This window comes from Octopus sinensis, linkage group LG1 (assembly GCF_006345805.1).
Source record: "Octopus sinensis linkage group LG1, ASM634580v1, whole genome shotgun sequence".
In the NCBI taxonomy this organism is placed as follows: Eukaryota; Metazoa; Mollusca; class Cephalopoda; order Octopoda; family Octopodidae; genus Octopus; species Octopus sinensis.
The window spans coordinates 178,358,373-178,373,523 of NC_042997.1; the positions used below are offsets into that span (position 1 = coordinate 178,358,373).

A 15,151-nucleotide genomic window follows, 5' to 3' on the forward strand; every position below is an offset into this window, starting at 1 on the left:
TGTTTTGATCATAAATATTCTTTTACCATTGTTTATTATGTGAAATGTTGGTTATTTTTGATTTCAGATTTAGAATTCTTATAAAGTATTCTTTTACCTTTCATGGTTGTACATTTTCATAATTTATTTTGTAAAATGGGAATATTTCAAATTTTCCATTTGCATAGATATCTAGATGTTCACTGCATGAGATAAATACCTAATTTGTTGTTTATGCGCATTTACATGGCTGGTCAGTTTCTTTCTTGTCTCCTCAATGTAGTTTTCATTGCATTGTGGACATGTGATGCAGTAGATGAGGTTTTTTGTTTTGCAATTCATGTTTGCATTCACTTTTAATTCCTTCCCATCCTTGAGTTTTTTTGGTCGTCCCTTGTTCAATTAATTTGCATGTCCCTTGCTCAATTAATTCACATATCCCAATTAATTTGCATGTCCACAGTTGGATACTTGCATAATTTCTTTTTGAAATGTGAATCTCACCTTTGTTAGGAGCCCCTTGAGGTTTGCTGGTTGTCTTCGACAATTCTTGTTGATAATTTATGATTTTTTAATTATTTGTTGATTTGGTGATTGATGTAGAATTGGGAGGTATTGTTTGGCTGAGTGCAGGATGTTGTGGTTTCTAGGATTGTGGGTGACTACAAGTGGAATATTTGTATTTTTATTTTCACACCTGGCCTGAGTATTTCTCCTTAAGGTAGTGATTGGGCTTTCCTTTGCTTTTGTTATGGCATGTTGAATTAACTTGTTGGGATATTTTTGTTTCTGAAGGAATATATTAAGTTCTGAGGGTCATTTCTCTCGTTTAACAGTATCTGTGACTATTGAGCATATGCAACTTGCCATATTAAATGGTATGTGCCTTTTTGTATGGGAAGGGTGGCAAGATCTAAAATCTAAATATTGATGTATGTCTGTTCTAGTATTAGAGGTCATTTGTGACTGTCTCATTTTATTTAAGTATTAGGATGTCCAGAAAATGGAGTTCCTTTTCATTCATTTCCATAGTGAATTGGATTGATACATGAATGCAGTTTATTGATTTAAGAAATTTTGTAAGGTTCTTATTTTGGTTCCAAAATATAAAGCAGTCATCTAAGAATCTTTTCCAGTTTCTGATAAGGTAGGTTTGGAAGTGGTGGTCAAAGTAGTTCTGGATAGGGTATAGATTTTTTCTTCTAGGTATCCCTTTACTAATGTGGCAAATGTTGGTGCGACTTTCATCCTCATTGCAGTGCCTTGTATTTGTTGATAGTATTGATTATCAAAGAAAAAGTAGTTGTTTTCCAGTACTATCTGTAAACCTTCAAGTATAGATTCTTTTGAGAATCTTTCCTGAATTCTTTGTGGGTGTTTGTTTATTTAGAATTCTACTGCTTCTTGTCCATATATATGGGGGAGATTTGTGTAGAGACTAGTTACATCAAAGGTAACTAGTACTCTCTCTTTATCCATTCTGGGATATGGTTTTAAGAAGTCCATGTTATCTCGGATGAAACTGGGAACTAATCTACATAAAGGTTTTAAAATTATGTCCAGCAAGTTGCTTAATCTTTGAGTGCTGGATGCAGGTCCTGCAATGATCAGATGATCTGTCTGGATTAATCGATTTTAGGGAGTCCATAGAAATTACTTGTTTTCACTTGAAAATTGGTTAGGTAATCTAACTCCATTTTTGTTAAGTCATCCTTGAATTTGTTGGTAAATCTGCCAATTTTGCTCACAGCTTTTTTATCAGCATTGCTATCTATTTCTGGTCATTGAGTTGTTCTAAGACCATTTCCCTGTAATGGGTCTTGTCCATTATTACAATGGCTCCTCCTTTGTCAGCTTCTTTAATGACTATAGATGAGTCTTCTTGTAGACATTGTAATGCTTTTTGTCCCTCATCTGTAAGATTTTGTTGTACAGGGTTTGCTGGAATGTTTGAGTTAACAGACCTTTTCAGGCATATTATATATTCCTCCAGACATTTGTTTCTGTTTATTGGAAATTTAAAAACCTGTTTTGTTTTGTACAAGCAATGGATCATCGTTGTGATTGTTTTGAAAGAATTCCTGTAAGTGAAGTTTTCTGCAAAATTCCTCAGTATCTTTTATAAGGTCTGTTGTGTTGGATTTAGGAGTTGGTGTGAATTTTAGACCATTCTGTAAAATTTTTATTTCACTTTCCATAAGATTCTGTTGTGAGAGGTGATTATTTTGGGGACAGTTAGTCCGATATTTTCTTGACTCTTTGCATCATTAATATTTTTTTTTGTTTTTGTTTGGAGATCTTATTCCCTAAAAAATGGGGAGAGTCATTGGTATCTTGTCTTTCAGTCATGCCATTATGTCGGAAGGGATTTACCTGGTTGTTATACCATCTAGATATTTCCGTCTATAATATATTAGTTTGTGTATTGGAATTTAGTCATTATTTTACAGTTTTTATTTTAACACCTGTACTTTTGTTTGTTTGTCATAAACATGTAATTTTTCTTTGGTCTAAAAGCCTCATTAGGCTTAAAAGGTGCTTGACTTGCATACTTGTTGCTTATACATCATAGGAACTTTAGGCTCATATGGTAGGTCATTATGTCAAGTGGATGTCCTTTTCTAATCTTAGACTTCTACCCTATGTTTTGGTGTAGAAGCATCAATTAACTTCATCTTCACTAATAATATTCATTAAATTATTGTTAGTTGGGTGGCATGGTAGAAATATTAGAGCTCAAGATTAAAAGACTAACAGCATCTAGTGTGTTTTTATGTTCTGGGTTCAAATCTTGTTGAGGTCAACTTATCTTTTATTCTTCTACTGTTATCTCTGGAAGTATCAGTTAACTGCTGGGGTTGGATAAATCAACAACAAACCTTTCCCTAATATTTATGGACAATCATCATCATCAAATCTCTTGAAATTCAAAGTTGAAAACTTACTGTAGTTGACTTTGCTGTTCATCCTTCGGGTATCAATAAATTAATTAGAAGACAAATACAGGGGTCAGTTTAATGGACTATATCACTTCTTCTAAACCTCTGATCCTGTGCCAATAAAAGAAAAGAAAAGATTGTTGTTGTTTTTTTGCACCTGTACAGACATGATTTTATATCCTCTGTGGAATTTGTATATTTATGAAGTGCTACTGAAGAAAGACTTCTTTTTGAATGTTTTTCTTCAGGCTATCCTTAAAATATTTTGGACATCTCCCCATATTGGGGAAGTTATACAATCTGTTGGTTCTGGACATTTTTAACATAATTTTATTGTATTTACATTCAACTTAAGATGGCTTTCTTCCAGAAAAACAGTGTTCAATAAAAAAAAAAAAAATAATTAATATGAAAGACATAAACAACAAAAAGAAAAGAATTTAATTATGTAGTTGGATGTACTTATTCAATACAAAGAAAAAAATGATAGTTTGGAAGATAAGAATAATATTAATTCAAGCATTTCTTGTTATGTGGCTTGCAATAACAACAAAAATACACATACGCTGTTTGCCAAATGAAGTAAAGAATGAAAAAGCTATGTCGAGTAACAAAAATGAGAATATCAATTTTTCTTTTGATAATGGCACCTGTAACCAAGTGCTGGACACGAATCATCTGGCTAAGAAAATTTGTTTTGGCAGGAATTGTATGAGTAGAAAGAGCATGTCTCTGCCAGCACTCTTCATCCAAGAGTGAGAGAGGATTGAAGCTATGTGTCTCTGTATTGGCATGAGTAGAGCAAGTTTATTTGTACTCTCAAAAATACAGCTGGAGGTAGCTTTGTCCAATGTATAAAGCAAGAGCTTCTCTGTTAGCTGGAGTAGGGCTTAGGGTTTATACACCTAGTTCTTAAAAATGAGGGTGGGGTGAAAGAAGCAAGCTAAGCTGGTGCATCATGCACTAGTTCATAATGGAATGCTGTAATGCAAAGGCCAAAGTGGAGGAGATTGGCAATGATGTTTGTCCTTGGTTCATTATTACCTTTGTGGCATTCTGTGGACAGGTGGTAAGTGTTGAGGTAACCAGGTATGATGTAATCAGGTTGAATTCCAATGAACATGCAGTGACTTCTGAAGACTTCAGAAGTATTCAGAGCTGTACTTCATTAAAGGTACTAATGGAAAGGTCATAAGACTGGTTGTGCAGAGCAGAAGGCTTAACAAGCAAAACTGTGACAGTCAGGGCTGGTTTTAGGCTTTCTTCCTTGAGAAATGAAGTAAAAGTGAACAGCAGATGTAGCAACAATAACAGCAGGTCACAGAAATGCCTGTTTCCAGAATATTGGTCCTAGCTCCAAGGACGACCAAAAAACTTCTCTTGTTCTCAGTCCGAGAAACCAATGACCAGGAAAAACCATTGAAATAAGTGAAACAATGATCTTAAAAGAGAAGATTTGAAAAACTAATGACAACAAGGATATTTCCATCCAGAGATCAAAGCTGAGTATTCTGAAAATTGATTATGATAAAGAAGTGCTGATTGGGGATAAAGAAATAGGGCAGGATTTAAAAAAAAACTTTCAGGAATAGAGTATTGGTGAAGACCACATGGTATGACAAACCACTGTTGTAGTTTGTCATACTATGAGGCAGGATTACTGGAAGATGTAGGATTCTATTCTATTCCATTCTCAAGTAGCAAATACTGACAAGTACCTTTAGATGCACCAGGTTACAATTTGAGAGTGTCAGATGAACAGTCATGGAGTTCTCTGATTCAACCTTGGTGATGTTTCTCACCTGTGTAAGTAAAGTTGCTGCTAAGTAAAATTGCTGTCAACTATACATACAGGTTTGTCTTTTACAGGTACCTGTGCCACATAAAATGCACTTGTGCTAGTGCTGCGTGTTGATGGCATGTAAAAAGCACCCAGCACATTCTGTAAAGTGGTTGTAATTAGGAAGGGCATCCAGCTGTAGAAACCATGCCACAATTGACAGTTGGAGTCTGGACAGCTGCTCGGCTGGCCAGCTCCAGTCAAACCATCCAACCCATGCCTGCATGGAAAGCAGATGTTAAGCGATGATGTATGTGGATAGGGATACCTTCATCAGTTTCTTGTGTTTTCAATTCTATCTTATTTAATTATATAGTGTTTTGTTATTGAATTATTTTGCGTAATTCAAAGTAAATTCGACGTTTTAATATATTGTGTAATTTTTTGCCCCTCCCACCTCGTTCTTACCAAACTTCATTTTGTTCATTCTTGTATGATTTTGTTACACCATTGTATGTGTTTTATTGTATGAATGTTGTATGACTTCATTAGCAAATAAAAGAATGAATTATTAAGACTAGGGGCATTGAACAAAGAGGTATTATTATACTGACAGGTTTATGTGAACTCTTTCACATCTCTTTTATTTTTTACTTGCTTTAATCATTTGACCATGGCCATGCTGGGGCATAACCTTGAAGAATTATAGTTGAATGAATTGGCCCCAGTACTTATTTGTTTCAAGCCTGGTAGTTATTGTATTGGTCTCTTTTGCTGAAATGCTAAGTTATGGAGATATTAACACACCAACATTGGTTGTCAAGTGATGGTGGGGGACTAACAAAGACACACACACACATACACAATGGTCTTCTTTCAGTTTCTGTCTGTCAATTTCACTCACAAGGCTTTGGTAGAAGATACTTGCCCAAGGTGTCATGCTGTGGAATTGAAGCTGGAACCATGTTGTTGGGAAGCAAATTTCTCACCACACAGCCTGTATAACCTGTCTCTGTAGTGTCCTCTTCATTTTGTGCCCATTTGGCAAATAATGGAACTAATTATCATCTCTACTATAGTCACGAAACCTGAAATTTGGGGGTTGGAGTGGGGTTAGTCGATTACATTAACCATTAGTCAATTGCATCAATCATTAGTCAATTGCATCGATCATTAGTCGATTACATCAATCATTAGTCAATTTCATCAATCCTACTGCTTATTTCATCAACTTATTTCATCAAGCCCAAAAGGGGGAAAGGCAAAGACAACCACAGCAGCGTTTGAACTCAGAACATAAAAGCAGATGAAATACTGCTTAGCATTTTGTCCACTATGCTAATGCTTCTGCCGGCTTGCTGTCTTAATGATAGAAATGATGATAATTTTTATTAGTAGAGGTGGTGAATTAACAGAAATGGTAGTGTCTGACAAGATACTTTGCAATATTTAATTATATCCTTTTCTGTTCTGGTTTCAAGTTTTGCCAAGGTTGAATTTGTTTTTCATTTTACCAGAGTTTAAATGTCTGTCAAGTATTGGGGTCAATTTAACTCAAAAGTTCCTCCACTCGTGGTTTCATCCTCACATTAAAATAAACAAAAAACAAAACAACACATTATTATTATTATTATTATTATTATTATTATTAGTTCTGATGTGTCTCTGATGAACAGGTCATCAATGTTTGTTTGTATTCTTAGCAATAACATTTGCTGCCAGAAACTTTTTTTTTCGAAAGGAAAAAAAAAAAAACAAACTCAGTGACATTGTGAGAGCGAAGTGCCAACCATCTAAATTAATTTCTTTAAATTACTGGCATAAAAAACATATTTTCATGATATTTTTCATATTTATTTTTTTTCAGATTGCTTCTGGTTACTAAAAGCCTTATTGGAATATACCGCTCACAAGACTTTACCATCAATATTTCAAGGTTATGAAAAGCGACCCTCTTGGCCTAGAGTGAATTTACCAGAAAGAATGGAAGGTTATTAACTAATTTTTTCTCCTCTCTATTAATTTTTATGATGAAGGTTTCATTTTTTTATATTTTAATTTAAAAAAAAAATTCATTTACTAAATTTGAAGTGTTTATGTTTGTTTATTTCTTGAATGTTTTTTTCATGTGCATAATATGACGATGAGAGTAGACTATCTGATGAAATTCTTTCATATTGATTATGTTCTTTTACATTTTTGAATTCAGTTCAGAACCTGCCAAAGTATATTTTGCTTTGTTTAATAGATACTGCAGTTGATGAAATAGTCTATATTCTAAAAGATAGTAAATTGGCATGGTTCAGTGTACTGCCTGACTCGGGTAAAAGAATAAAAGGATTAGACAAAACAATGTTCTCATTGAGCCCGGTTCAGTCTCTTAATTTCAATTTAGCTTTTTCATTTCAGCCTACACCAGTTACATTATCAGCATGTGTGTGTGTGTGTGTGTGTGTGTGCGCGCATGTGTACCCTTGTTTAGAAACAAATGAGAGTTGGCAACAGGAAGGGTGTCTGGCTGTAGAAAATCTGCTTCAACAAATTCCATCTAACCCTTGCTAAACATGGCAAAGTAGATGTTGTGTTTGTGCAATAGACTGTGAATGATACCTATTTTCAGCTAGGTGGACTTATTGGCTCTTTGGTTAGTTTTCCAATAATGCATTTACAAAGCCTTCTGAACCTCTAAGCTGAAAACTTGAGGGATCAAATATATCAAGAAATATAACCCTAACCTTATGACCTCTGTTAGCTTTACTTGAAAATACCTTTGGCATTGAAGTGACTGATTCAGTATTTGGGTTTAACTTGAACGACCTTGTTCAACTAATATTTTTCTGAATTTGTAGGACTGGTCTTATATCTGCTTCTCATAATATAAAGAAGAGTAATAAATGTCATGTTGGATGAGATGAATAGTCATTAATTTTACTGTGCTACTGCCAATGTAATGCTGTTGTAAAACAGCTACTCATGGTACCTGTTGAGAAGAAGACAAACCAATAAAAGATCCCTTGCATGGTAGCTAGATATAGCAGTTAAATCTCTCTCAAATTACACCCTAATATCATAAGATGAAAAAAAAACTTGCCTGAGATTCACAATGTTTGAGAGAATGACTGAATGACAGGGTAGATTGCCTTTGTCATGAAGTCTGCACTGTTGGGGCTAACTTAGGGGTTAAAAACTCCCCAATGAGTTGCTGTGTGATAAGTAGCTTGTTTACCAACCACATGGTTCTGGGTTCAGTCCCACTGCGTGGCATTTTGGGCAAGTGTCTTCTGCTATAGCCCTGGGCCGACCAATGCCTTGTGAGTGGATTTGGTAGATGGAAACTGAAAGAAGCCTGTCGTATATATCATCATCATCATCATCACGTGTGTGTATGTGTTTGTGTGTCTGTGTTTGTCCCCCTAGCATTGCTTGACAACCGATGCTGGTGTGTTTACGTCCCCGTAACATTAGCGGTTCGGCAAAAGAGACCGATAGAATAAGTACTGGGCTTACAAGGAATAAGTCCCGGGGTTGATTTGCTCGACTAAAGGCGGTGCTCCAGCATGGCCGCAGTCAAAATGACCGAAACAAGTAAAAGAGAGTAAAGAGAATGATACTAAGAATTCAGTGGATCAGGATGACTACAGTAAACCTAGAAGTTAACAGTATATAGAACATTGACCTCTAGGTTGCTTCCCTGGTTCTCTAATGACTCAACCAACAACACTCTTCACAAAATCTGTGCACTTGATATTATTCTTTTTTTTTTGTTTTTTCTTTTCAAACTTCATTGAAGCCTTCTAAAGATTCAAACATTGATGATGGTCAGCATCCAGTATTTCATATACTGCTTTTTGCTGTGCTCTGCTATCTGGGTTTGTTGTTAGTGTCTATAGCCATTGCTTAGCAAATAACATCAGCAGATAACTTGGCAAATAACATTTGCAAATAGCATTTCTATATATTTAACAAATAACAACCTCAGCTGGCCTCCGCTGATGGAGTTTACTTTATAAGGCATCTGTCTATTTCAGTTCTATGTTTATGCCAATTCCTCTGTATTATCTCTGTGTATGTATGTATACAAGCATGTATGCATCTGTGTGTGTGTGTGTATGTATTTATGTATGTATGTATGTAAGTATGTATGTATGTATGCATGTATGCTTGGATGCATGCATGTATGTATGTATGTATGTTTGTATACACACACACACACACACACACACACACATACGTGCACATGTGCACACATAAACCAAGGTACTTGGTGTTCTCCAGGTGCTGAATATATAGAAACGATTTTGTTTGTTAAACTAAATGATTCAATTTATACTAGGTTTTTTTATGAACTTTTTTTGTATGTAATCATACCTGTATTTGTTTTTTATTGTAATGCAGATACATGTCTAAAGTTGAATTTACTTTTTTCAGGTTTCTATGATGTGTGGTGCTTTTGAAACTCTGTTTATTGATAATTTCAATTTTGTGGCATCAGAGAATTCTGTCGTCATGTTTTGCTTTATATATTTTCCTCGTAACACTAAATTGATGTGCAACACATAAAACAGAAGCAATTCTAATAGAAATACGTTTTAATGAGTAAGATCTCTGGGGAAGACAACATTTCTGGTTTTGCAGTTTGGTGCTCCGATGAAAAGATGTGAGCTTGCACCATCGTGTTAATATTGCATACAGGCCTGTCACTGTGTGTTAAGGTTAAATGACAGCTTAAGAGTGGGACAAGCTGTCCTACCACATTTGAGCAGAGCTGCAGCAATTCCTGCTGAGACCATTGCAACAGTTGTATCGTTGTATGATTGAACTTTCGTAAAAATTAGGTTAAGCACGTTTATTTGTACAACCATGGGTATCAAGGAAAGCCATTCCTCCTGAATCTGATACCACCAACTATTTGATCCTTATATAAGACTTTTTTCTTCCCCACCCATTTTTTTTTTTAATAGCTATCTAGAACCCAAGAATGAGTCATTTTGGCACAGGGAACCAGTCAAGTAACACAGGCAACAACCCCCACAAGAATTGTGCTTATTGCGTGCCACCAGCATGGGAGCCAGTCAGGTGGCACTGGCATCAGCCACAACTACAATGTCCATTTGATTGTGATTTAATTTGATTTTGATTTTAATTTACTTGACTCAATAGGTTTCCTCAAGCACAGCATGTCACCCAATGATCCAAAAGTACTCTTTTAAGTGGGCTGGTTATGCAACACTGGTGTAGGCTATGGCTGTGATCTCACTTTACTTGCTGGGTCTTTGTAATTAAAAGCAACCCTGCGTCCTGCTGTCTGCTGAGGATGAAACCAATCTGGCTAGCAGAGTTACTTGATCGATAGGTTATCAGATGGCTGTCTGGTTTCCTGAAGTTGGTGTTGCAGATTAATAGATTACATGCATCACAGAACTCCAGTAGCCTAGTTACCTCTTCATTTCGGGAACCAATCCCATTGCCCCCGTGTACACCATCGAAGATACTGGATTGCCAGCTGATATGCCCATTAAAATCTCCCACTGCAAAGATGAGGTCATTGCCACTCGTCTTTGAGGTAGCCTGTAGGAGGGTATCATAAAAGTGGTCCTTCTAATCATTTGGTAGGCCCGCTTAGGCAGAGATAATTGTAGAGAAATTTTTGTAACTATTGTGTTTCAATATACATATGTTGTTTTCTTGAAGAGATGAGTAAAAAGGAAAGAAAGAGAGATGGTTAGCCAAAGAAAGAGAAAGAAATTAAAGTGAAATTGGAGAAAGAAGAACAGTTTGACTTCATCTTTCTGTACCTCACACTAACACTCCTGCTTTACTACCACTCTGTTACAACTATCAGTCATTCAACATCTCTTTTCTGGAATTCTTTCTGTTTTACTCTGGGGGTTCTTCAGACCTAGGATTTTTACTTAATGCTTTGTTCATAGATGATTTTGAAGTTGCGTGCATTTTTTGGAAAAGATTTATTGAGAAATGGTGACATTTCGAGTAAACAAAAAAACTGATGCATTTATGTATGTATGTATGTATGTGTGTGTGTGTGTTAAATCATGATGATGTGTGGGCGGGTGTGTATATCCCACCACAAGGTACATCAAGTAATTGAAAATAGAATAAAATATAAAGGCAAACAAAGATATTAAGCAAAAAGAATTAATTAGACCCCAACTTTTTGGGTGAGGTGGGGTGAGGTGTAGGAAAGATTGTTTGAAAATATCTCGTTTCTGTAGTGAAGCCCAGTTACTGTAGAACTGAAACCAGAAGTGCTAGAATCACATGTAAAGAAAGTAGGCGATGACAGGATGTTTACTAACTTAAGTCAGGGAAGGAAGTGTAGTTCCTTAGTATCAAGTGATAGATTTTGCATTAGAAGAACATATAGACATTGTATGAAAGTTAAGAAAGTAAATAGTTACAGTACTGCTGCCATGCAACAAGGTCACCCTCAGCAGTTATATTATTCACTACTACCAACTTAACCTTTCCTAAAAGTAGTTGTTAATAATACAGTAATGTTGTTGTTGTTCTTACCATTATCGTTAATTTCCTATAGTAATAGCATATAAAGTGTACATTAATATACCTGAGCTGAGGTATTGTAGCAGACCTATAATATAAAAGTTATGTCATCCATCACATTGTGTTGGTGGGGAAAGTAGTATGAATCCAGTGGGGAATAGTCTATGTAGGTTGAAGTAATGTGAAAGATAATGGGGGGAAAAAATGGAGCAAAATTTAGATGATAATAATAATAATAATAATAATAATAAGTGCCCTGATGCAGTACCAGGCAGTGGTTCTCGTGGCTTCTGATCTTAACTGATTGGAAGTGTTATGTACATTTCTGCCATAAGGGCAGCTTGGGGGAGGTGGGGATGAGTCGATTACATCAACCCCAGTGTTCAACTGGTACTTATTTTATCGCACCCAAAAAGATGAAAGACTAAGTTGACCTCGGCAGAATTTGAACTCAGAATGTAGCGATGGGGGAAATACCATTAAGCATTTCATCCAGCGTGCTAATGATTCTGCCAGCTCACTGCCTTAATAATAATAATAAAGTATGATAAGGCAATGAGTCTGCTGAATAGTTATCACACTGGGCAAAAATGCAGAGCTCAAATTCTGCTGAGGTTGACTTTGCCCTTCATCCTTTTGGGGTTGATAAAACAAGTAACAGTTGAACACTGTGGTCAATGTAATCGACTTTGCCGGTCTTGTGCCAAAATTTGAAATCAGTAATTATAAGTATGATACCAAGTGATGTGGTTACATGATTTTTGTCTTATGGTATATGTGCAATCATAGTTTATATCATGTAATGGTTTAGAGCTTGTTGGCATGGTCATAGTATGGAAATTCTTGTATTATCCTAGGGATGTATGGTAAGCTGGAGAGGATATCATGTATTACTAAGTCCACAGCATGTGATAGATTCAGATTGCACCCTACATTTGTTTGAGTGTTTATATATTCTCAGAAAAATGTGTGGGAATTGCAGGAAGCAAAAATGGGGAGGTATTAAGGAAAAGAAAAAAAAATTGAACAATGTGAGTTGTATAAGAGCTTTAGTAGCAGTTAGATGTGTCGGACAGAGCAAGTAGCTTCTGAGTGACTGTTTGTGGTGGTGTTCTAACCTCTGAGATCCTGAGTAGGTATAAAGATTAAGCAGGTTTTATATCCTGTGCCTACCTGCAGATACATATTCTGCTTTTCAGTTGAAGAGTTACATCTTTGCAAAGTAGATATGGGTTGCCTCTTCTGTGCACACATTATAAGGTTTCCTGTCAATTGTGTAAAGGGCAGCTATTGCCAACATGTTTCATTGCTCACACTATGTATTTGTATGTGTATGTGTGTGGAGGGCATAGGTATGCCTGTGGAGTTAAGCAGTTCACCTCACTACCATGTGGCTCAGGATTCAATCCCACTGTGCTGCAACTTGGATAAGTGTCTTTTATACTTAGTGAATTGAATTTGGTAGATGGAAACCACACAGAAGTCTATCACACACACACATTCCTTGATTGTATATTGGTGAAGGATGTGAATACTATTGGAAAACTGGTGTTCTTTGAGTGAAGTTCATTGAATTTACAGGTGTGTACTTACCATTTTCTTCATAAGAAATGTTGTAAAACTTGTAATTAGCCTATTGGAAACTTGCAATTCACACCAATTTTGTTCTTTATGTATGTGTGTGTGTGTTTATGTGTGTGTGTGCTGCTACTGTATGCCATTCCTGTCACCAACCTCTTTACAGAGTGTACTAGGTGCATTTTACCATGGTACTAGCATTTGAATTTGTCATGTTCATGACCAGATTCAACGGTTCTCTCAAATGCCACATCTCTATTTGTTCACCAACCTCCTTGCAGTGTCTCCTAGGTGGATTTGGTAGTGGCACCAACACTAGTGGGAATCTGTTGTAGCCCATATGATTAGAGTACCCTTGCCACTCTATGAGGTATTCATTCACTCCGGGCCATATTGCAGAGCAGGTAAATAGAGATGAGCGTGCAATGTCAGAAGAATCAGGATGAGTGTGAGCAGAGAATAAGAGTGTGGTGGTTGAAACAGAGTGATTGCATTGAGAGGATGAGTGAAGGTTGAGAGCAAAATGGAGATGAATGAATGATAAGTATATATGATGGATTTCAATAACCAGGGCTTAGTGGAGCGGCTGTGATGACTGGAAGTGTAGATGATGTAATGGTCCAATGTACAAGGTACATGCAGATTTAATATGATGTGCCGGTGGTATGTAAAAAGCACCAGCCGTTCGTGGCCGTTGCCAGCCTCGCCTGGCACCTGTGCCGGTGGCATGTAAAAAGCACCCACTACACTCATGGTGTGGTTGGCGTTAGGAAGGGCATCCAGCTGTAGAAATACTGCCAGATCAGACTGGAGCCTGGTGCAGCCTCCTGGCTACCCAGACCCCGGTCGAACCGTCCAACCCATACTAGCATGGAAGACGGACGTTAAACGATGATGATGATGATGATGATGCATATACCTCATAATGGGCATGAGAAGTAGGGTGATAAATCTCAGAGAGGTTGAATGTTGGACATGCCAGTGACTTATTCAACTCTAGAAGCATAGTACTGTGTATAGGAAGATCCACTGTTTGTTTCATTTCTTGTCTTCACAGATCTTCAGCATTCATGCCCCATATCTCACTACCGTGCAGTATTGCACTCCACAGACCAGCATCATCAATCTGCCCTTAATTTTGTGAGAGAAGGCCTTCATTGCTAAAAGTGACAATAACTCCTTGGACTTTTTTGAACCTGTTCTGAACAATTTGTTGTTCGTTAGATCACCTAAATTACAGAAGCTATGAACTATCCTAAAAATAAACATGCATTCAAACCTGCCTGCCTACCTACCTGTCTGTCTATCTGTCAGTCTGTCTCTCTCTCTCTACACACACACAAAATATATGCACACATATATTTGTGTGTGTGTATCACACACACACATACAAACTTATAAACTTATATGCTCTGTTTCCATTTATGAAATTCTGCTTGCAAAATATTGCTTAACCTGCATCTAAATTAGAAAACAGTTGCCCAAGGTATCGAAGTCAGAATCTTGTGAGTGAGAAGCAAACTTCTGAATTACCACAGTTATTCCTATACCTATTTTATATATATATATATATATATACACACACACACACATACATATATATACATATATATACACATACATATATATACATATATATATATATATATACACTACATATATATACATATATATATATACACATACATATATATATATATATATATATATATATATATATATATATAATAATATATGAGGGAATATTATTCCAAACTTACATACATACATACATATATATATATATATATATATATATATATAATATATATATATATATATATATATGTATGTGTGTATGATGTCCATGTGTGCTTGTTTGTGTGTGCATGCATGTATGTGTATATATGTATGTGTGTGCATCAATATATGCACACACACTTACATATAAATGTGTGTGCACCTGCATTTGTATGTATGTATGTATGTATGAATTTTTGCATGCCAAGAAACTGTAGGTATGCAGCGAGGTCATGTTCCTGAGAACATATGGAGTGTTTGTAATTAATTATAGCTCATAAATTAGGCTGGTAGTAGGAGGAAGGTTTGTTGTCAAGTGGTACATATCTTGCAGGATGAATATAGCTTGTGGATTTTGCTAACTACTTCAGTTTTTGCATCCATCAGAAGCGATGTTTACTTCAGCTACACTGGCATTCGCCAATTATTCTATTAATTAGCTGGATTATTCATGCAATCTAAATAGGTTACCAATAACTGTATTATTCTAATTGTTTCGTAAATATTTGGGTGGTAGGGTAGGTCTGACTAATTGACTAGCAGCAGCAGCACCACCACCACCACCACCATCACC

At 36.1% G+C, this 15,151-nt stretch overlaps 1 protein-coding gene across 3 annotated transcripts in view; it reads left to right on the top strand.

Annotated features, from left to right (window-relative positions):
• The window catches only part of LOC115210751 (membrane-bound transcription factor site-1 protease), a 130,237-nt gene that overhangs the window by 96,397 nt on the left and 18,689 nt on the right, over nucleotides 1-15,151 (top strand). For all 3 annotated transcript variants that reach the window (XM_029779468.2, XM_029779475.2, XM_036507274.1), the window contains exon 28: nucleotides 6,566-6,688. In XM_029779468.2, the coding sequence (XP_029635328.1) occupies nucleotides 6,566-6,688 (123 nt within the window). The remainder of the gene's footprint in view (nucleotides 1-6,565; nucleotides 6,689-15,151) is intronic.